At 50.2% G+C, this 23,267-nt stretch overlaps 2 protein-coding genes across 3 annotated transcripts in view; both read left to right on the top strand.

Moving 5' to 3' along the window:
- Ctse (cathepsin E) overlaps nucleotides 1-7,382 on the top strand; it is an 11,471-nt gene extending 4,089 nt beyond the window's left edge. The window contains exons 5-9 of the mRNA XM_013017361.1: nucleotides 845-1,044; nucleotides 3,440-3,562; nucleotides 5,282-5,423; nucleotides 5,502-5,600; nucleotides 7,105-7,382. Of these exons, the coding sequence (XP_012872815.1) occupies nucleotides 845-1,044; nucleotides 3,440-3,562; nucleotides 5,282-5,423; nucleotides 5,502-5,600; nucleotides 7,105-7,269 (729 nt within the window). The 3' untranslated portion in view covers nucleotides 7,270-7,382. The remainder of the gene's footprint in view (nucleotides 1-844; nucleotides 1,045-3,439; nucleotides 3,563-5,281; nucleotides 5,424-5,501; nucleotides 5,601-7,104) is intronic.
- Nucleotides 7,383-13,355: 5,973 nt separating this feature from the next.
- The window catches only part of Rab7b (RAB7B, member RAS oncogene family), an 18,282-nt gene continuing 8,370 nt past the window's right edge, over nucleotides 13,356-23,267 (top strand). Inside the window, exons 1-5 of one of the 2 annotated variants that reach the window (XM_013017381.1) lie at nucleotides 13,356-13,469; nucleotides 18,526-18,729; nucleotides 18,951-19,022; nucleotides 19,511-19,637; nucleotides 20,509-20,724. In XM_013017381.1, the coding sequence (XP_012872835.1) occupies nucleotides 18,970-19,022; nucleotides 19,511-19,637; nucleotides 20,509-20,724 (396 nt within the window). In that variant the 5' untranslated portion in view covers nucleotides 13,356-13,469; nucleotides 18,526-18,729; nucleotides 18,951-18,969. The remainder of the gene's footprint in view (nucleotides 13,470-18,525; nucleotides 18,730-18,950; nucleotides 19,023-19,510; nucleotides 19,638-20,508; nucleotides 20,725-23,267) is intronic. The other variant, XM_013017380.1, reaches the window with a different exon arrangement.

Raw genomic sequence — 23,267 nt, 5'->3', positions numbered from 1 at the left:
GGAAGGAAGGAAGGAAGGAAGGAAGGAAGGAAGGAAGGAAGGAAGGAAGGAAGGAAGGGAAGGGAAGGGAAGGGAAGGGAAGGGAAAGATGACGGAGGAAAGAGGAAGAAAGGAATATCTACAAAGAAACCCAAAGCAAGCAATGATGAATAGTTGAGAGACATCACCTTGAGATCAAGAATGAGATAAGAATGCTCATTTTTTTCTCTCTCTATGAAACGTGTTTTGATGGTCCTAGCCAATGCAATAAGGCAAGAAAAGAGAACTTTTAATTACATAAGGAAGGGTCTGGAAATGTGGCTGAGTGATAGAGTGCTTGCCTAGTATGCATGAAGCCCTGGGCTCAATTCCTCAGTACCACATACACAGAAAAAGCCAGAAGTGGTGCTGTGGCTCAAGTGATAGAGCACTAGCCTTGAGCAAAAGAAACCCATGGACAGGGCTGGGAAGGTGGCTCAGTGGTAGAGCGCTTGCCTTGCATGCCTGAAGTCCTGGGTTCGATTCCTCAGCACCACATAAGCAAAAAAGAAAAAGCCAGAAGTGGCACTGTGGCTCAAGTGGTAGAACGCTAGCCTTGAGCTGAAGAGCTGGGGGACAGCGCCCCGGCCCAGAGTTCAGGCCCCATGACCAGACGCCCCCCCCCAAAAAAAAAACCATGGACAGTGCCCAGGGGTTCAAGCCTTAGGACTAGTAAAAATAAATAAATAAGGATGAAAACTTATGTTTTTAATTACATAAGGAAATGAAACAGGTGAGAATATGGCCTAATTAATCAAGGACAGCTGTGAGGGAGGAGCCAGGGGTCCAAGGCCCTCTGCCAACTCTCCGTGGCTCTCTCCCTCAGGTGGAAGGGCTGACTGTGGCTGGCCAGCAATTTGGAGAAAGCGTCACTGAGCCTGGCCAGACCTTTGTGAACGCAGAGTTTGATGGAATTCTGGGCCTGGGGTACCCATCCTTAGCTGCTGGAGGGGTGACCCCGGTGTTTGACAACATGATGGCACAGAACCTGGTGGATCTGCCGATATTTTCTGTCTACATGAGCAGGTAAGGTCTGTCAAGCCCACCTGGTAAGGTCAGGGGTGGTACAGGGAGATGTGGTGTGCTAGACCTAGTAGTCAAAAGACCTGGCTCCACTCTCTTGGCTGGCCTGCTCTCAGCTGTGTGGTCTTGAGCAAAACACTGAACCTCTCTGGGTTTCGAGGAATTGGAGTTTGCTTCACAAAGAGTTGGAGTTGAGGGTCTCTAGGATTGGCTATTAACTTATGCACTCAATAAATATCAAGCTCCTATTATATGTTGAACATGATACTAGATACGTGGAAGCAAGGAGAGTCTTTGCAGTTGAGAGAAGCAGGAAAAAACATTACATAATGGGCTGATGATAAAATAATTTCATGCCAGCAATGGAAACATACAGTGTGGGTTTAGCCATACAAGGGAATATTACGCAGTCTTGAAAAGGAAGGAAAATTCTGACCCTGAAACATGCATTACACTTGAGGATATTGTACTAAGTCAAACAGACTCCACAGAAAAACAAGCACTGTTTCCACTTGCATGAGGAGCCTAGAGCCGTCACACTCATAGAGACAGAAAGCACACCGGGGCTAGGCAGGGCTAGATAGGCCAGGAAAAGGAGGCCTCATTTAATGGATACAGTCTTGGTTCTGCAAGTAGAAAACATTCTGTAAACACTCCTAAACTGTACACTCGAAAACTGCTATAATATAGTTTTGTGCTATGCATGTTTCGCCACAATTTCTTAAATGATATGTTGTAGTTGAGAAGGTCACAAAGGCAGCCCCCCCCCCCCGCCCCGGGTATCTTGCCTGGGGTCCTTGGACAGTGGCTTCAACTTCCTCCCTACACAGGAAGAGGATCGCTTGCCTTTCCTGAGATCTCCCTGTTCCTGTGTAAGCCCACTCTCCCATTCCCTCTGCACAGCGGGTCCTGACTCCCTCTCTTAAGCTGTGCTTCGTCCCAGCCTGGCCGCCACAGAGCCAAGCCTGGGTGGACAGAGAGGGAGGCTGCCTGAACACTGCCTCACCCTTGAAGGACCTCCTACTCCCTTCCAGCTTGAGAAGTAGGCCAGGCAAGAGCACTGCTGTCAGACTAGCCTGGATTGAAGTCCTCCCTTCCTACATCGCTTCATCTCCCTGGGCCTCAGTTTCCCCCAAATGAGTGCTAGGTTGACATGAAAGTTAAATAAGATTAGGTTCAATTCCTTATACAAAGGACATCAAGTAGTGTTAGATCCTCCTCCTCTCCTCTCTCTCCCTCTCCTCCTCTCTCTTTCTCTTTCTCTTTCTCCTTCTTCTCCTCCAATTAATCTCATCTTCCTTTTCTATTCTCCTTCCTCTCTTCCTCCTCCTCTTCTTCCTTTCTTTCTTATTCTCTTCTCCCTTCCTTCCCCTCCTCCTCTATCTCTCCTCTCTCCTCTTTCCTCCTCTTCTGTCTCCTCCCCTCCCCTCTTCTCCTCTCTTCTCCTCTCCTCTCCTTTTCTCTCTCTCATTTTTTGCAGTGCTAGGGATAAGCCTATGACCTTGCCAGGCACTGGTGGCTCATGCCTATAATCCTAGTTACTCAGGAAGCTGAGATCTAAGGATTGTGATTTGAAGCCTGTCCAGGCAGAAAAGTCCATGAGACTCTTATCTCCAATAAACTACTCAGAAAAAGCTGGAAGTGGTGCTTGTGGCTCAAGTAGTAAAGTGTTAGCCTTAAGCAAAAGAAACCCAGGGACAGTGCCAAGCCCTGAGTTCAAGCCCCAGGACCAGCACAGAAAAAGAAAACAACAACAAAAGCAAACACCTATGATCTTGTGACTGCTAGTAAGCTATCCAGCCCAAAACGACACCCCAATCACACACAGCCTAATATCCCTGCAGATGTTCCATTCATCCCCCATTCCCACCGCCCTGCAGTACAGGTGAGTTCTCTGTTTTCCTGATCTTCCTGAAAATGAATCTATTTTATGTCTTGTTTCTCCAGACTCCCTGGTCGGTACCAGAATAGAATCTGAGGCCTCAAAGCCAGTGAAAATGAAGCAATATTTAAATCCTAGTAAAGTCATAGCACAGTCACATGAGCATAGACACACAGGAGTAGATGACCGGAAACTCCACACCACCACAGCCACAGGGAGCCAGCCACTTTGGAGAAAGAGATCTCTGGGGGATGCTTCAAGTTCCTGGCCTTGGTTCTACGGGACCACAGCCATGTCCCAGAAGCAGGGGACATTCACAATTCTCTGAGCAGAGCTGTTTCTGCTAATCAACTTTTAACCAATCCTAGTGGCCAAGGCCCAGTGGGTGTTTCTGCCTACCTAGGTATCTGGGCTCAGCACCCAATGTCCTAGCACATTGTCCTTAGCACAGGGTCTTAGCCCAGGCTCCCCAGTGTTTCCAGTGACTTTTCTTTAATAACTGGTCTCTCCCCACAGTGACCCAGAAGGTGGCTCAGGCAGCGAGCTGACTTTTGGAGGCTACGACCCCTCCCACTTCTCTGGGAGCCTGAATTGGATCCCAGTCACCAAGCAAGGTTACTGGCAGATTGCCCTGGACGGGTGAGTATCTCTTCCACCGACTGAGGGACACTGCGGGTCTCTAGGAGCAGACGCTGGGCACTCGCTGTGTGGGTTGGAGGTAAGGAGAGGTGAGGAAGGGCAGCAATAGCCAAGCCACAAAGCAGCTTCCTCCTCTGTCCACGTGCTACACCTGGGCTTCAACCGACGGCCAGATCATACCTGAACCTGCTGCCCTTTGTCCATCAACACTAATGAACTTACAGGGCCAGGGCTGAGGAACTGAAAGGCAAGGGAGACCTGGACTTGAACTTGGCCCTCCCTAAGCTTATACAGAAGATGAAACGTGCTGTGATTGCCACAGAAGTGCTCAGTGCCCCAAGAGAGGAGCCACAAAGTGGCCCCATGGCCAGGGCACAATGACCCCTTATCTGGAGAGACTTGCGGGTTTCAGGGCTCTGAAATCCAGATTTGACATGATCACAGCAGCTTGATGGAAGTGTCTGGGGAATGTGGAACTTGGTGCTTCTTACATGCCTAGCACCGTGTTAGGCAACATGGGAATTCAGAGAGAAGTAATTAAAGGTTCAGTTCCTAAGATGTTCAGGATAAAATGTTAAAAGGACCCACTGCTCACTGTCATTTTAGGACTTCTCAGACTGCACAGATTTCCCTACTAAAGGTTCTGACATCACTTGAGATCCTGATCTACATTATTTGTTTAATTCGGATACCAGGGCTGGAGCTAGGGGGACACCCGCTCCCACTCCACTTCCTTGCTCACAGCTGGCACTCCACCACTGAGCCATGCCTACAGCCCAACTTTTTCGCTGGCTGATTAGAGATCATGTCTTGTGGACTTTTGTGCCCAGCCTGGGTTTGAACCTTGATGTTCTAGGTCTAAGCCTCTTGAGCAGTTAGCATTATAAGTGTGAACTACTGGTACCTGGCTTTGACCTACTTTTTATTTTTAATGACATAGAATACAATAAAAGTAGAGTGCACTTCAATTGTGTGTGTGTGTGCGCGTGTGTGTGTGTGTGTGTGTGTGTGTGTGTGTGTTTGGGTCAAGAATAAGGTACAAGCTAGGTGGGAGGTACATACTTGTAATCCCACCTACTCAGGATGCTGATGGGGAAAACCATAAGTTCAAGCTCAAACTTGGCAAAAGATTGAGATTCTGTTAAAAAAAAAAAAAAAGCAACTAGACATCGTTGGCTCATGCCTGTAGTCCTAGCTACTCAAGTGGGTGAGATCTAAGGACCACAGTTTGAAGCCAGCCTGGGCATGGAAAGTCTATGAGACTCTTATCTCCAATTACCCACCAAAAAGCCAGAAATGGAGTGGTGGCTCAGTGGTAAAGTGCTAACCTTGAGCAAAACAGCTCAGGGACAGTATCCTGAGTTCAAGCCCTAGTCCTGGCACGTGCACGTGTGCGCATACGTGCACACACACACACACACACACAATGTCAGTGTATTTCTTACTATGAATCTCAGTTTTAAAAAAGTTCACAGAGGAAGTGGTGCTGTGGCTCAAGTGGCAAAGCGCTTGCCTTGAGCTGAAGAGCTGAGGGACAGCGCCCAGGCCCAGAGTTCAAGCCCCACAACCAACAACAACAAAAAAGTTCACAAATAGTCCCACGATGGGAGAGATGTAAAAGGACATCTCCACTGAGTTCTGGGGTGCTAGAGAGCACAGGAAGCGGAAGTCACGGGGGACCCAGAGAAGGCTGGCTGGCAGTGACCCCTCTACCCCCAGAATCCAGGTGGGAGACAGCGTGATGTTCTGCGCAGAGGGCTGCCAGGCCATTGTGGACACGGGGACGTCCCTGGTCACTGGCCCCTCCCACGAGATCAAGCGTCTGCAGGAGGCCATTGGGGCCACGCCCACGGATGGAGAAGTGAGTGTCCCCTGGGTAGGGAGCGGCTAGGAGCCAGAGAAGGCAGCCTCTGAGAGGATCCCATGTTGTGTTTTTTAGTATGCTGTGGACTGTGACAACCTCAGTGTCATGCCCGATGTCACCTTCATCATCAACGGCGCCACCTACACCCTCAGCCCAACTGCCTACACCCTGCCAGTAAGAGCTGTTCCCTTACTCTGCCCATTACAGGGCCCTTCCCACGCGGGCCCCACTTCCTTTTTCTAACAGCTGCCCTCACTTGCCTGAAGGAGACACGGGCCCCTAGCGTGGACATTCCACTGGGAATCTCAGGCGAGCCATTGAAGGAAGTTTTGTGGTATGGTTTTACAGATGTTGCAATGGAGCCTGTTCATGAGTCTCTCCGTCCGTTACCATGCCAGTGTGGCACTTTCCCCTAGCAGGGTTCCTGCGTGTGCACACCCCTCCTCACAGCCAGTGTGGACCATGGTCCTCACCTGCCAGCAGGTTTCAATCAAAGCCTCCGCACGCCCTCTAAGATGCTGCAGCCTCTTTGGCCTTGTATCTCCTTCTCGTGGAGGCTCCTGGAGCCCTGCGGGCTTTCCCAACAGCTCCTAGCAACCTCACGTGTCAGGTGGTTGTTGGAAAGACCACTCATGCCTGGTTAGACCCCAAGTCTCCGGCAAACTAAAAAAATAGAATTGAGAGAGGTTACACTCTGTTTGCAGAACGATAAATGCCTTCTTGCCTGGTACCTAAATGGATTCACGCAAAAAATTCTCCCCAGAACATCAGCAAGAAAAGAGCCGTGCCTAGCTGGGTGCCGGTGGCTCACACCTATAATCCTAGCTACTCAGAAGACTGAGATCTGAGGATTGCAGTTCAAAACCAGGCAGGAAAGTCCGTGAGACTCTTATCTCCGATAAACCACCAGAAAACCGGAAGTGGTGCTGTGGCTTAAGTGGTAGAGAGCTCACCTTGAGCTGAAGAGCTGAGGGACAGCACCCAGGCCCAGAGTTCAAGCCCCACGACCGACAGAAAAAAAAAAAAAAAGATCAGTGACTAGCCATGCATGGAGCAATTCCTCTCTCTTAGAAAAATGAAGCTGAGCTGAGTACCAGTGGCTCACACCTGTCATTCTAGCTACTCTGAGGTCTGATTCAAAGCCAGCCCAGAAAGGAAAGTCTGTGAGACTCTTATCTCCAATTAACCAGCAAATAAGATGGCGTAGATCTGTGGCTTGAGTGGTGGCATGCTAGCTAAAAGGCCCAGGGACAGTGCTCAGGCCCTCAGTTCTAGGCCAGAACTGGTGTGTGCATGCACATGTACACATCTTAAGCTGGGCTTTGCTAGAAGCGAAGGGAAACAGGATTGGAACCATTGTAGCACCAAGCTTTTTGCTCTTCCAGTCTTGCAGTACAATGTCAAGTGTTCTATGGTAAATGACGGTATGGTGGGGCTGTGTCACCCATGAACAGTTCTCAGGATTGTAGAACATAGGTGCATGAACTTGTGTAAACACCTCACTGAGAAAGAGGAGTAAGGATGTGTGAGGCGAGAGGAAGGATCTTCCAGCCAAGATGGTGGAGCCCAGCAGCTTCGAGGCCACACAGTCCTGCCACCACCCTCCCAGGACAGCCCCCAGGCAGTGTCACCTCCCCCGCTGGGTGTCAGTCACTGACATACTTCTTTCCCACCCCAGGACTACGTGGATGGGATGCAGTTCTGTGGCAGTGGCTTTCAAGGACTTGACATCCAGCCTCCATCCGGGCCTCTGTGGATCCTGGGGGACGTCTTCATTCGACAATTCTATGCCATCTTTGATCGCGGGAATAACCAAGTGGGGCTGGCCCCCGCGGTGCCCTAAGAAGGGCTAAGTGCTTGTATCCGGCTCCCCAACACCCCTGGGGCCTGTTAGGGGGGGCTTTCTTTATACCTTTCAGAAAATGATCCTATAAAATATAATCAATGCAACTTGAATTAGGACTGAACAGGGCATACACACACACACTACACACACACACACACACACACACACAGCTTGCCACATACATCACACGTACATACCACCTCCACCACTGCCAATACAGCAAATTAACTTCTCTGTGTATTTCCTCCCTTTATGTTGGCTTTTCATTGTGGGAATCTCCCAACCTACTGAAGGAAAAGTTATAGCACAGTAAATCCCTCTGTACCCCACTCAGCTTTCTCTGACCCATCCACCCATGGCCAGGCCCTATTTGTATCTACCCTGACATCCACCACAGACCGGCATTGTTTTGAAGCAGAGTCCACGCACCCTATCATTTTATTCATAAATCTGCAGTCAGCATTCAGGGATTCTCCCGTTGTCTGGTGCATGTGCTCTCGTGTTTCACAGCTGGCTTGTCTGCATCAGGATTGAACCAAGATCCATAACCAGCATTGCTTTGAAAATGTCTCGGATTGGAATCTGAATTTTGCTGGTTGGGATCCAGATGTGTCGTGGGCCTGGGTCTCTGAGCTCATCTCTTTGTAAGATGGTAGTTAGACCTCAGGCTGGCTGCTATGGCAACAAAACATTTCACGGGTGAAGCCCATCAGGCAGACGAGGCTGGCGCCCCTCCATGGCTAGTGTTAAGCTTGATGAGTGGGTTTCACCATCTGCTACGAAGTTCCGCTCAGCAGCACTGATCACTCAGACGATTCCATTATTTCCAAGCATTGGTTGGGTGGAACTCTATTTAAAAATTTTTTTAACTTAAAAAAAAAAACACCTTCCTTCATCAATCATCTGCTCACCAGGTGATGAGCTGGTACAAGAGCAGATGCCAATATTTTGATGTGTTTCAACTTATCACAGTTACTTTTCATGCTCATACTACCCCATCTCTAACCAGTGGATGGCCCTCAAGTTACTTCCTGTAGACTTTTCTGGCCCATCTTTCACACTTCCAATCCCATATGTGGCACTGCCATGGTCCCGAGGAGTCTTGGTTCCTTCAGCATACTCATGTGTTTGCTATAAATAAACATACCTCATAGTATGTAGGAGGGGGGGCAGGAAGGAGGGGGAGGGGAGGGAGAGAAGGCGAGAAAAACACACCAGGGCTCATCCCCAGGGACCCACTATGGAGAATTCTGCTCTAAATCACATCCTCATTCAGTTGTCATAAGAAAGGACTTGTTTTTCTCTTCCTCACTTTAGTTTTTGCTTCCTTTTAAAAGGAAGAATCTTCAATTTCATTCTTATTAATAAATTATGTGCAAGCGCTCCATAACTCTCACCTCAGAGAACACGAAGGTCCATTTGAAGTGGTTTTCATTAAAAAAAAAAAACCAACAACAACACTTTTTTTCTTTGTACAAATAGAGAGAGAGAGAGCGTGTTATTGGTAAGAAACCTTTCTCTTTCTCTTACTGGGCACAGTGGCTCATGCCTGTGATCCTAATGACACAGGAGGCGGAGTTTGGAGGATTGCAGTTTGAGGTCAACCTGGGGAGAAAAGTTCACAAGATTCCATCTGGACCAGCAAGCACATGGGTGTGGTGGCTCGAGCCTGTTACCCCAGCTACAGTAGGCACAATGGCTGCCGCCTACCTGCCTGTCATCCCCAACAGCGTCGGAAAGCCCAGGGATGGTAACTGAAGCTGGAAGGAGCTGGAAGTTTGGCTCAAGTGGCAGAGCACCTGCCTGGTAGTTCAATCCCCAGTGCTCAAGGAGGGACAAAGAATCATTTATGTGCCATATCTACTTCTCGAAACTGCTTTTTATTTTTTTCATTTAAAAGTAGATTGATTCCTTATCAGGCAGCTAGCTGATTCTTCTAATATTTACACAGTGTGTATTCATTTATCTGACTCTCTCTCAACGCATAGATTCACTGGGACTTAAGTTCAACCTGACACAATTCATAATTGTTTTATACCAGGCACTGAATGGGACCCTGGAAGATAGGCAAGGTGACTGGGTCAGCCTGCCCCTGACCGCAGGGGTCATGGAACACACCCCAGGCTGAAGGTCAGGTAGAGAGCTAATCTGAATTTGAAGCTGAAGCTCCCACCGTCATCACCAGGTGACCATGGGTGATGGATTCATGTCTCTGGACCGCTCCTCTCTCAGAGTCTTTGGGAAGAGTTGGTGAAGTCTGGCAGGGGGCAGTAGCACCACTCAGCTTCGTCTCCCCTTCACAGACCCTGCTCAGAGTGCATCGCAGCTCCACACATACATACATTTTTTTTCTTTTTCTCTTTACAGTTATATGTTTTTGGGGGTTTGGGTTGTGTTGTTGTTTTCAGAGTGGGTTGAGAACAGCCTGATCCGAACCAGCTAGCAAAGCAGGATCACAGAGCTACTAACCACACAGGCTCTGGAGCCAGACTGGCCCAGACTTGATTCCTAGCACCCGTTTGCCTGGCTGTTGAATGGGCATGGTTACAGGAAGTGCTTCTGGGGTCACACCGTGTGTGTCTGTGAACATTTAACTGCTGAGTGCCTGCGGTCATCAGCAAGCTGACTCTCAGCTGAGCAAATACCATAAAGGCAGGGGCCCTTGAATAAAAAAGACTTTTTCCTCTAGATCAAGGCACCCTATGTGGGACCAGCTGTTCTCTGTAGGGTCAGTTTTGGTCCATAATGTGCTGGCCGGGGACTGTCCATCCAGGAGCCTGAGAAGAGAAGGCTTACAGGATAAAAGTGATGTGCAGGCCACACAATCACCTCTGCTAAATGACCAAACAGGGTGGTGACTCACTGGTCCTCTCAATAGCTTTGCAGCCTGGTCCCTTGTCCCCATTGTCCTCATTGCCCTGGGCAGGACTCTCCCCTGGACTTTTGCTCCTGCATCTTGACTCATGCCCTGATCTGACCTCCCTCTCTCCCCTCCCCTCAGCATACCCGTACCTGGTTAATGAACATCTCTAAAATCTGGCTCATATCCCAGTTATCCCCTGTCCCCTCTTCCTGCATTTACAACAAGGACGTCCCAGACAATAGGACTTCCCAGATTCTCTATGGTCTGGCCTCAGTTTACACACACACACACACACACACACACACACATACACACACGTCAGGACCACCTGAAAAAACTGAGTCCTCCCCATTATCCCATTTGCATGCTTTGTTCTCAGAAACTCTTCCGCCCTGTTTGCACCCTCCAGGAGCATTAAGGTGACAAGGCAGCTGGGTGCCAAGGCTCATGCCTGTACTTCTAGCTACTCAGGAGGCTGAGATCTAAGGATCACAGTTCAAAGCCAGCCCAGGCAGGAATGTCCGTGAGACTCTTATCTCCAATGAACCAGAGACCACCAGAAAACCAGAAGTGGCATTATGGCTCAAGTGGTGGAGTGCTAGCCTTGAGCTGAAGGGTTCAGCAACAGTGCCCAGGCCGAGTTCAAGTCCCACAACAGATAAAAGATAGATAAATATATATAATAAAAAATTAAAAATAAAAAGTTGACAATGAAAACAGGTTCAACACAGTGCTAGAAACAAAATGGAACTCTCCATCCCAGGTTTGCCCTTGAAGGTGGACAGCCAGGTCTGGAAGTGGAGCCCTTCCTGCTCTCCTCTGCTCAACACCAATGGGAGCTACTGCCTCCTCCAAGGGCATTTCTGCAGCTGAAGGTCAGAACTTCAGTTCAACTTCCTTCTTCCTCCAAAGCCCACTTTGTCGCCCCCCTCCCCCAAAAGAACTAATGTTTTCCCCCTTTAAGTCCCTCCCCATACATGGCTTTATTTGTTCCATGTGTTATTATTTTCACTGTATCCCCCAAAGAGTCACATCTATTCAGGTTGTTGGGGGGAGGGGAAGGAGGCATCTGTGTCCTCCCCCATCCCCGGGGTAGGGGCTGTCACCCCCCCCCCATGTACCTGCTGCTTGTGTGTTAGAGGAGGGAAGGGAAGTTGCTGACTTTGATCCCCTGTGGTTGGAGGAAGTGGGGACTGGACCTGGCTGTGGCTGGTGGCTGAGCTTCCCAAGGTGTTGGGAGAGTTCCCTAAAAGACCTGTGCTTGGTTTCTGCCCCTCCCTACCCCTCCCCAGGGAAAAGCAGCCACAGCTCACTCCCCAGCCCCAAAGCACTCCCACAGCTGTGGGACTTTCACACATGGAATTGGAAGTCGCTGGGGTGTGTCACTATACCTTGCTTAAGGGCTCTCTCTCTCTCTCTCTCTCTCTCTCGCTCACTCGCTCGCTCTGTCTCAAAAAAAAAAGCAAAACCTTGAATACGCATGATCTAGGCAAGCACTTTATCATTTGAGCCACACACACCACTCTTTTTTGGTCTGGTTATTTTTGAACTAGTCTTATTTTCTGCTCAGGCCTGGACCATTGTCCTCTTATTTCCACTTCCCATCATAGCGGGTTCATAGGCTCATGCCACCGTATCTAGCGTTTTCTGTGGAGCTGAGGGTCTTGTGGATTTGGTGCTGGCTTTGAACTTCCATTGTCCTGATCTCAGCCTCCAGTAGCCAGGATTACAAGCATGGCACTGGCTTCTAAAGGGGTTTCTAAAGGACAACAGTTTAAGAACAAATCACTGCTCAGGAATTTGTGTTTGTCCTGAGGGTAGTGTCCACCCTTAAAATAGAAGGTTTTGGGTAAACAGTCTCTGGAACTTTCCTTCCATAATGGAAATCATTATATCTTCCCTATAGGCATGCTTGCTAGTTAATACCCAAAAAAGAAGGAAGGAATAAGGAAGGAAGGAAGAAAGAAAGAAAGAAAGGAAGGAAGGAAGGAAAACAAAGAGAAAGAAAGGAAGGGAGGAAGGAAGGAAGGAAAGAAGGAAGCAAGGAAGGAAGGAAGGAGGGAGAGAGAGAAAGAAAGGAATTTCAACGTTTGTTCCACCAAAAATTCCTTAGCAGGGCCCATACCTGGCACTGTGAGTGGCCAAATGTGGGATTCGAGGTTCTGCACTCTGAGGACAGGCACAGCAGCAGCAAGGCATCTTCCCAGGTGCTCCTGAGCCCAAGGAAGAACTTTCTGATGGGGGATTATTAAAAATGGAATGGACTGGCCAGGAGACAAAAACCCCATCTGAGGAGGAATGTATTATACACCGTAAGGGGATCCCTTGAGAGCTGTGACCACATCTGGCAGCCATGTCTAAATTCGTCGTGTTCCCCTTTCAGCTGGCAATCATAGCAATCCTAGGTGCGGTTCCAGGTCTTTGTAAGACCCACATCATGGCATGTAAGCAGCATTTAAATGACAGCTGTCTCTACTGTCTTCCAGGCAGGATACACACCCTCACCTGGGAGGTGTCAGGACATGTCACATATCTACAAGCCTGGTACGGTGTGATGTGGGTTTATTCGTGTGATATGTGTGCACGATGAGTGTGTGCGTTTGTGTTGTTGTTGTGAGTGTGTGGTGTCTGTTTACTGCCTGGGGTGGGTTGGGAATATGTGGTGTACTGGTATTGGGGTTTGGGATGTCTGTGGTGTATGTGTATTGTGTGGAGGGTGTGGCGTATGTGTGTGTTGTGGCGTGGGGGTGTACATACTGTGTGTGTGTGTGTGTGTGTGTGTGTGTGTGTGTGTGAGTGAGGTGAGGGTAAGGAGTAGGAACAGGCCCTCTTTCCTCCAGATCAAATCCACAACCCTCGCTTATGAGAACCGACAGATCCACAGGTCCCTATATTGGGTTGCTTCCAGCAGCAATGATAGAAGTTTCTAAAACCAGCCAGGGGTTCCTTGGGGAACCCACAAACAGGGCATATCAGCCCCACAGGCCCTGGGACCACAAGTCCCCCACCGCCACCCTGAGGTGTTCCATTCCCCCATCCCCAGGGACCAGAATCCCTCCAAACGCATTCTCAAGGAGCCCCAAGTCCAGGCAGCTGGGGGCCTGGCTTTCCCATTTCTCCCCACCTCCTCCACCCACACAGCTGAGGTCACCCTGCCCAGCCTCTTTTGCAATTTTCCCAAGTCTGTGCACCACGGGAGTGGAGAGAAAGCAGAGGGAAGTGGCCTCTCCACAAAGTCTGGCCTGGTGAAACGGTCGCTCCAAGAAGACAAGAGAAGTCCAGGTCCCGAGCCAGCTCCTGCAGGTCCTGGAGCCGGGCGCTGCCCAGCACCGCCGTAAGTGACCTGAACCCTCTGCCCCAGATCTATGTGGGGTTTGTGGGGAGGAGTGGAAGCAGGGGGTGCGAGGTGGAGGCTTAGAATCTAGCAGCTGCAGGCTTTAGCCCCAAACTCCATGCTGCAGAAACTCTCTGGGCACATTGGCAAGGAAGGAAGGACTTCCTCACTTGCCCAGGAGCTGGGGCCCCCACAGGGGGATCCTTAAGGGCCGCCAGTGCCAGGCAAGGCAGGGCTACAGCCAGCTCAGTAGGAGGATGCTGCTGTGCCAAACCCACAGGGCCCGTCAGAAACCGAAGCCCTCCTGGAGGACTGAGTACTGCAGCCCTATGGGCAAGGGCATGGGGCTGGAGGGACCAAAGGGCCTCATCAGGAAAAGATGTTCATTTCCTGGAGCAGAAAACGACCCCTCCCTCTTCCTAAATCATAACTATGTTTCCTGGCAACAAGCTGCAGCACCAGGAGAACCAGTGAATAGAGTTGGACAGATCTCGGCTCTAGTCTCAGCCTGCCTGCCACTAACTAGGTTTTTGCCTCAGGAATGCACTGAGCTATAATGATGTTTTGTAAAATGCATAATTGCTAGTCATTTGGTTTTAATAGAAATCATTTCCTGGGGCCCACTGATGAATCCCCCAGCACAAAAGTCCCATGGAGGTAGTAATATATGCAGATTCCGATCTACATTGTGCTGGCACATTGTTGGCATCTAGTATATGTGCTGGATGCCTGGATGGAGTATGGATACTTAATGGTTGGTGGATGGATGGGTGGATGGATGGATGGTTGATGAGCGATGGACAGATGATGAATGGATGCATAGACAACAGATAAATGAATGGACGATGCGTGGTTGATTTGATAAATGAATGATAGGTGCATGGATGGAGATGGATAGATGGATGGATGATAGAGATAGATAGGTAGGTAGATAGATAGATAAATGGAAGGAAGGAAAGGTGGCTGGATGGATGATGGATAGATGCCCCCTCCAGAGCCAGGCTGTTTGGGGGGGGGGGAGAAGGGTACTGATCATTGGAGGCACTCTCCTCGGCACAAGCCTCTTGGGGAGTCAGAAATGATACCCTCAAAGAACTTAAAGAGTCAGAATGCTGGGCTTTCTGAAGCCAGTATTGTGGTGCCCTTCCAGGGGAAGCAGGTCTGGACCTGCCAGGTTTGGGCAGGGAAGGCAGAGCTGACAGTGATCAGACAGGCAACAGAGTTTTGTTTATACTCTTTGTCGTGTTCCACCCAAACTTTACTCCAGGGTGAACAACGTTGCCATTTCCCAATGTATGCAGTGAGGAGAGGCCGGGGAGGTGTGTGTTGGGGGCAGGGGGTTGTGGCTGCTGCAGAATTCTCAGCTGCCCCTGCTCAGCTCCCTGCCAGCCTTCATGGCATCTCATGTACCTACCTGGGCCCAGCTGGGGCCAGAGGCGGGTGGAGAGAAGGAACAGATGTGGAAAAGTGAGGGCTGAGTTCTTGTATGTAGGCTCACCGCAGGTCCAAGCACATGGCAACCGGCTGGGCAAGGTCAGAGCCACTAATGCTACAGCAGCAGCTGGCAGGCAGGGCCTAGGCTCCCAGCGTGGAGGTAGGTGCACCCAGGGAAGCTGGGTAAACCAGGTGTTCTGCTGTGGAAAGCGCTTTCTACTTGGCATGGCTCTGGAGGTCTGGGCTGATGCTGGACCTGTGCTCCATGCCTGCTGTTCACTGTCACTTCACAGTGGAGATGACTCAGCCGGTCTCTAAGGGGGTGATCAGCTTTGAAGCAAGTGAGTCAGCTGGAGTTGGGGTGGGGGGGAGAGTGGGAAGAGGCAGGGAAGGACAGCCAAGCCACCAGCCAAGCCGAGCAGGGAGGACGCAGGGGACCTCTGCCACAGCTCCTCTGCAATCTGCCAGCGTCTGCCCCCAAACCACCACCCCATCCCACGCAGTCAGTCAGTCCTGGCCGCTATCTGGAGGCTGATGATACTGAATTCAAGGACGGGGCTATTTTTAAACAGTGACCCTCCCACAAATGCCTGTCCTGGGGTGAGCGGGGTGTGCAGGGGCGGAACACGTGGGGGACAGGGAGAGGGAGGTGGAAGAGGTAGAGGGGAGCTTAACATGACTGGGGCAAGTTTTGGGGACCAGGAGACCTTGTTGTGTGGCCCCCAGGAGAAATCCACCCCTAGCAGGAGGGTGGAGCCGGGTGGGGTATCTGGCTCTGTATTCCATGAGTGGTGACCCAGGGTGGGAGACTGGATTCTGTCACTTTCTAGAACCTTCCAGGAGTTACCTAGGCTCCACTCTGGCTGCTGGAATTCAGCCTGGGCAATGCCTTTACACTGTAGCAAAAGGCCAGCACCACAGACCCAGCCTCTGGCCCCTACACCCCGCTCCCTCTCCAGTTGTTTTGCATTTATCTGGATCGTTCCTAGCTTGGGGGCCTGTGGCGTTACAAGACTATGACACGTGCTGCCTGCACAGCAAACCACAGACATGAGTGAGGCCGGTTTCACTCCGGAGTGGAACAGACTCACTGAAGTTAAGTAACATCCAACGTCAGCAGCTGTCATCCCAGCTGGGGTGGGGGGAGTGTGTGGCTGTAAAAGGGAGGTACATAGGAGCATCAAGATCCAAGTCCAGCCTAGGGAGAAAAATAAGACCTGACCTGAAAAAATAAAGGCTGGGGACATGACTCGAGTGGTACAGTGCCTGCTTAGCAAGTCCTGGCTCCCAATCCAGACTCTAACCCCCATCGTCTTTATGATATTAGGGATGAATGCTTAACTTCTGCAGACACCTATTTCTTTGACCATAAAATAGACATCCTAATAGCAGTACACCTAAATGCTGTCTTGTGTGTGATGAAATAGCTAGTGTTTCTTCAGCCCTCCATTAATGCTAGTAAAATGTCTCCTTGCTATGTCTTAGGTACTGAATATGTCTTAGCAACCTACTAATTCATCTTCCCTCACAGCTGCCTCTGTGTGTGTGTGTGTGTGTGTGTGTGTGTGTGGTCCATTTGTCTATTCCAGAGCTCTGGGCACAGCATTAGGAAAATCAGTATTTGCTTATCATCCGGGGGTCCATAGTCATATCCCAGCCTGCACATGGAGCGATGTGGGGAGTCTGCATCCAGACCAGGTCCTCACACACAGCTCCTGCTCATAGTCCCATTCCCCACACACACACACACCTACCCCCCACTTGCAGTGGCTGCCCACCTCCACCTCCTCCAGATCTCGGGGCTTCACTGAGGTCACCAAACCTGGGTCCCGTGTGTGCCCCAGATTCTTGTGCATATGGATTGCATGGTTTCCAACTCACCAGGACCCAACAGAGCCTTCTCTGCCCTGCCATTCATCCCTGGCCGATCTGTTCACTGTGGTGTGGCCCTGGGTGAGTTACAAGTGACTCATCTGTCTGAGCCTTGGTTGGGTCCATTTCACAGGGCTGTGGCTCGGACCACGAGCTCTAAGGAGAACCCAGTGCAGCTCTGAGGAGCACCTGCAGTTTTCTTACTGACAGCGCTTTTCAATGCTGATTCCTTCTCTACTTCTTCCTACCTGCCCGTGGTGCTGGCTCAGTAAGAGCTTATGGGGGGGTTTGTTTGTTTCGCTTCAACAAATCACTTTGTAAGTACATTACATCTTGGACAGGTTTACAAAACAAAGATAACACACTCCAGGAAACAGCTGTCCATTGTGCCCAGCCATCTTCCCAAATCATCACCCATGCTTAGAGCCCCACACTCTCCAGGGGCTGCTTACCCTGTGGGTGGCAACATGACTATGACATGCCAGCCCCAGTTCCTACCTTCAGTGCCTTTCTTCTATCAGTTTAGAGGACAGGAAATGTTTCCTAATGAGTGAATGAATGAAAGGTGTAGGGTACCCACGTCCCTTCTTCATTTTGCTTCCTCTCTAATTTCTTTCCTTCCTCATTCTCCCCTGAAGCAAAACAAAACCACCTTCTCCATTCTTCATTCTAAGTTGGTTTACTTCATTCCCTCTCTGAGACATTTCGCCTCCAAACATTGCTTCAACCCCTCCTCCCACATTTTCACCACCACCTCTTGGGCAGTGGACACGGTCCCTGGTGCCCCCAGCCCTGTGCCTTCCTCCCTCACCTCTCTGCAGTGGGATCCTATTCACTTCAGTCTCTCTCACGCTCTCTTTCTGGTATCAGATCAACATGTTCTCGCGTGAGAAGTGGGAACTGTGGACAGTGATGCACTATGTGAGGTCCTCACTTGAATCCAGCCATGACCTAACTCACGCCTTCTGTATTTCAAAATGATTTGCTAGGGGCTAGGGGGGTGGCTTCATGGTAGAGTGCTTGCCTGGCATTCCCCTGATTCTGGGTTCCAATCCCAGTACTGCCAAAATAACACACAGTTTTCAGGAGTTCAATTTTTTTTTTTATCCGAGACCAAGACTCAAACTCAGTATCTGATGCTTTTGCTCATCAGCTAGAACTGTACCACCTGAGCCAGGCTTCTAATCCCTCAGGAGTCCAATTTTAATATCAGTTTATATTTCAGTACTTGGGGTGATATTGAACATATAGTTTAGCATTTTCTGCTAGGACCTCTTTTATAAGTTTTTAGGGTGTTAATGCTGGCGTTTGAACTCAGAGCCTATCCCTGAGCTTTTGTGCTCAAGGCTAGTTGCTCTACCACTTGTGCCACAGCTCCACTTCCAGCTTTCTGGTGGTTAATTGGAAATAAGATTCTCATAGACTTTCTTGCCTATTCTGGCTTTGAACCACGATCCTCAGATCTCCGTGTCCTGAGTAGCTAAGATACAGGCGTGAGTCTCAGACATCCAGCTAGGACATGGTAATGGCTGCTTCATTCATTGTGTGCCATGACTTAACCCCTTCTTTACTGACACATGTCTACAAGCAATACTGTAAAGAATGTTCTTGAACAAGACTCTTTGTTCTCGATTAGTATTATCTTCTTAGAACAAATTCCTAGAAGCAGAAGGCAGGAACATTTTTAAGATTCTCAGCACTGGCTGCCAAGTAGCTTTCTAGAAACACCAACCCATCCCCTTCCCCCCAGCTGCAGCAGAGAAGAGACTTTTGATTCTGCAGTTGTATCCACACCTCAGCGGCGGGGAGGGCACAGCCTCCAGCCTTTATCCTGCCTCTTCCTGCCCGGCCCTCCACCCCTGGCTCCAGGCTGGACTGTCTGCAGGCCCCTGCTCCATCTCGCCCTGCCTTCTTGGTGCTCCAGACTGTCCCAGAGCAGGGCTGAGAGCAAAGGGTGAGTGATTTGCCTGTCCTTTGGGATCGCAGGCCTTCCAGCCTTGAGGAGATTACCAAGGGAAGAAAAAGGAGGGTATAAAAAGATTGCTGGATGGGGGGAGGGGTCTTTCTGAGAATAGCTCCACCTGGGTCCTGGGCCTAGAGCAGAGACCTATGTATTGAGAAGGGCCGGCCTCAGTGACCACGGCTGGTATGGCAATGTCCTCCGTTTCTCTACAGGCTCTGAAGCTCCTTCTTCATGAATCCCCGGAAGAAAGTGGACTTGAAACTCATTATTGTCGGAGCACTTGGGTAAGTCACGCTCAGCTCTGGTGTGGAGCTCTTACTTACCATCCCCAGTTCTGAGCCAGGAAAGGAACCAAAGAACATCCCCTTGGGCCGCCATCCCGCTCCCTACCCCGCTAAAAAGTGCATCCCTGCTCCAGGACAAAGCTTGGTTGGGAGAAAAACAAGCGTGTCCCAGCTTGGCGGTAACTTGCTGCATGAGCCCTTCTGTCCCTGGTGCCCTCCTAACTGCATACCCAGGCAGGCACTAAGCATCGCTCTGCAATAGTCAGCCCTCTCTAAACTTCTCTGCTCAGTCTGATTGGTTTCTGCTTCCAGAAACCATCTCTTAGATCCTTGCTTCTCCATGTGTGGTCCCTGGACCACTGATGCTAGAAAGTCAGAATCTCAAAGACAGACAGCAGTTCAAAGGTGGGCTTGCCAACTCAGCATGCTATGGGTCCACATGTGTGTTTGACATGTGAGCTTACCTCCTGGCTGGGGCTTTTCCTCAGGGTGGGGAAGACCTCCCTCCTTCACCAATATGTGCACAAGATGTTCTATGAGGAATATCAGACCACGCTAGGCGCCAGCATCCTCTCCAAGACCATCACACTGAACGACACAACCTTGAAGCTCCAGGTGAGCCAGACTAATTTAACCTAATTTAACTAATTTAACCTAAACACACTTGACAATGACCCCCTGGATAGCCCACCTTGCATAGCAAAATGCCCTGGGATCTCGAGGGGTCTAGCACAGGAAACAGTGAACTTCAACTCATGAGCCAAACCTGGTCTTTGAGACATAACCACACCCACTGACTTAACTATGGCCTGTTTAGTCAAATGTGTTTATCATCTGGTTCTTTGCAGAAAACCAAATGTGTTAGGGTCTGATCTAGAAGGAAGATGACTCATTCTAGAGTTAGGAGATTTAATTCTTCCCCCCCCCCAGAAGACCTGGCAGTACTTGGGGGCAAAGCCCGAGCTTCCAGGTCTGCCCTGTGGGCAGGAGAACCCCCACTTTGATAACTCCAAAGGAAAATGAGAATTCAGAAGTGAAGACACAGCCGGGTGCTGGAGCTCATGCCTCAAATTCTCACTGCTCAGAAGGCTGAGATCTGAGGATTGCAGTGCGAAGCCAGCCTGCACAGAAAAGTCCACAAGACTCTTATCTCCACTAAACTACACACAAAAAAAGCTGGAAGTGGTGCTGTGGCTCAGGTGGTAGAGCACTAGTCTTGAGTGAAAGAAACTCTAGGAGAGCACCCAGGCCCTGAGTTCAAGTCCCAGGACGGGAGTAGGGGATAGGGGGGTGGGGGAGGTGGGAGAGGTGAAGGCACTTGCAGGATATTAGGTTCTACTGCTTGCAGGCGGAGAGAAAGCCCGTATGCATCTAGGCCAGGGCTTTCTCTACCCACAGAAGGGAGACTCTGTATCACGTGACCTGCCTGGACCTCTCTCTAGGCAGTCCTCACAGCTCCATGGGCTGGCTGTTTTTCCCCCTCTAGATCTGGGACACTGGCGGTCAGGAACGGTTCCGTTCCATGGTGTCCACATTCTACAAAGGTTCTGATGGCTGCATCCTGGCATTTGACGTCACGGACCTGGAGTCCTTTGAAGCCCTGGATATCTGGCGGGGTGATGTTCTAGCCAAGATTGTCCCCACGGAGCTGTCTTACCCCATGGTGGTGCTGGGGAACAAAATCGATCTGGAAGACCGGAAGGTACTGTTCATTTATTCATTCACAAACTTGATATCATTACCTGCTGTGTGTTTCATGCTGTGTTAGTTTCCACATAAACAGAACTGAATCTGGCATAGTCTTTACTTCAAAAATTCCAGCCTAGCCTGGTGCCAGTGGCTCATGCCCTGTAATCCTAACTACTCAGCAGGCTGAGATCTGAGGATCGCAGTTCAAAGCCAACCCAAGTAAGAACATCTGTGAGTCACTTATCTCCAATTAACTACCAAAAAGCCAGAAGTGGAAGTATGGGTCAAGTGGTAGAGTGTTAATCTTGAGCAAAAAAACTCAGGGACAATGCCCAGACGCTGAGTCCAAGCCCTGGGACTGGCGCACACGCGCGCGTGCGCACACACACACACACACACACACACACACACACAGAATTCCAGTCTAATAGTGAATATAGATACTTTAAGAGACAACGGTATGGTAAAAGTGATGGTAGAGATGTACATTGGAAATGTGGGGACACACAAAGGGCTATCTACCCAAATCAACAATATAGGATCACCTAAGAAAAGTGAGTTCCAGGCTGAAGCAGAGCCCGATAAGGGCTGAGAACCGAAAGTCAACGGGGAAGGGCTATTAAGGCATCAGTGGGAGGCAGGAGTCAGAAATTGGTATTAATTTTAGAACAGTATCGTGTGCAGTCAAGAAGGGATTGGCCATCATGAATTCTTAGATCCATATGTTTCCTAAGAAGGTAACAACCTTTCGCTAGCTTACACGTGTCAGGGTCGTGGGTTAACCACGTGACGCCAGTCTTCTCCAGGACCACAGCAGCCCGCAGGGTCGGCGTTGACCTAGACCTTCGCAGGGCCGTTGAGGGAAGCATTCTTTCCATCTTTGCTTCCTGCTGAGAAAGGAGGTAAAGATGCTCTGTGCCAAACCAAGCCTCAGGGCCACCCGAAAGAGCTGTTTGAACCAAGGTCTCTCTTGTATTTCACATACACAGAAGTAACAAGGACTGAATCGTAGTGTTTGAATTCTGGTTTTACAAGGGTTCAGATGTGAGAGGAGCGATAGGAGAACTGAGACATGATGTCAGGAAGTATGTTGATGCACGTGGGGGGGGAGGGGAAGGAAAGAGGGGGGAGGGGTGCTTCCAGTATGCCCCCACCTGCTGAGAGGAAAGGTACCTGCGTGGAGGAAGGCACATTTGGTTTAGGGGTGCCGCTGGAGAGGACCAGCAGGCTTTGGAAATTTCAGAGAAGTCCATGGTGGAAACCCTAACTAGACCACTTGAGCTGTGGGTTGGGGGGAGGAAGGGGGGGAGTAGAATCAATGTCGATTCTCAATGTACCCATCTCCAGGCTCAAATAACAGCCAAAGTGCCAACGTCATTCAAACACAAGCTGCCTCCCTTCCCCCCCCCGCCCCCCAACGGGGACCAGCCACCAGGGAGAACCTCATGCTAGCCTTCCTTCTTGCTCCTCACCCCCTCACCTGAGCCAGGAGCTCTGGGGTCAGATCCTGTGTGAGCTGAGCAGGAAGAAGGGGAAGCGGTAGGCCAGCAGGACTGCTCTTCATCAGCTAGCATTGGCCTCCAGTAGTGCTGCGTTCTCTGGGCATGGCAGGTGTGGCAGGCTCTCCTCTGGTCACTCATATAGATACTCGATTGGGGAACATTGTCCTGTCCCTTCCAAGGGCCTTGTGTTTTCCTCATCTCAAGCAGCCCCAGCCTGGCTGTCCCTTGGTGAAATCCACAGCTCCCATACAGCCCAGCTCTGCAGCCGGGAGCTGGCTCACGCACCCTGGCTCTGCGATAGGGAGTTGGTATCTCTGCCCCTCCCCACCCCTGCCATTTTTGCCTGGGCTCTGTCAGGTGCAGGTTAGGTGCTGGCTACCACATCACCAGACTCTAGGGCCAAATGTTAATGACGATCCACAGTCATCTTTTGACTAGAAGTGAGACTTGCTTTTCCCAACCCCCTAGTGAGGACTGAGTGTAATTATACCCACAACCCAACTTTCTCCAAAGTGATCCTTTCTAACCCTCCTCTTCCTGCCTGTGCCCTGGGCCTGAATGCCATCTAAGACACTCTTGACTCTTACTCATGAGCCATTAGAAAATGTGTGTGGTCCCAGAGCCATCTGTCCCCAACCCACTTTACGTCTGAAATCTGATAACCTACAACCACCATGCTACTGTCCACTTCAGCCATGGGCTGTGGGATGGGAAGTTGAGGGCTTCAAGGCTGAGAGTCTGGCTCTTCTTGGTGAAGGGCAAAGCCCATATTCTGGTGAGAGCAGGGAACCAAGTAGAAGGTTGAAGGAGTAGCTAGGGCAGCTACTGCTCAGGTAGAACAGGTGGACCTTAATATAGAGAGGGACAGGAGGGCTGGGAAGGTGGCTCAGTGGTAGAGCGCTTGCCTTGCATGTATGAGGCCCTGGGTTCGATTCCTCAGCACCACATAAGAAAAAAGCCGGAAGTGACACTGTGGCTCAAGTGGTAGAGCGCTAGCCTTGAGCTGAAGAGCTGAGGGACAGCGCCCAGGCCCAGAGTTCAGGCCCCACGACCA

Source organism: Dipodomys ordii, unplaced genomic scaffold (assembly GCF_000151885.1).
Source record: "Dipodomys ordii isolate 6190 unplaced genomic scaffold, Dord_2.0 Scaffold35, whole genome shotgun sequence".
In the NCBI taxonomy this organism is placed as follows: domain Eukaryota; kingdom Metazoa; phylum Chordata; class Mammalia; order Rodentia; family Heteromyidae; genus Dipodomys; species Dipodomys ordii.
The sequence above is the reverse complement of the archived record's forward strand: the minus strand, read 5'-3'. Positions and strand labels throughout refer to the sequence as shown.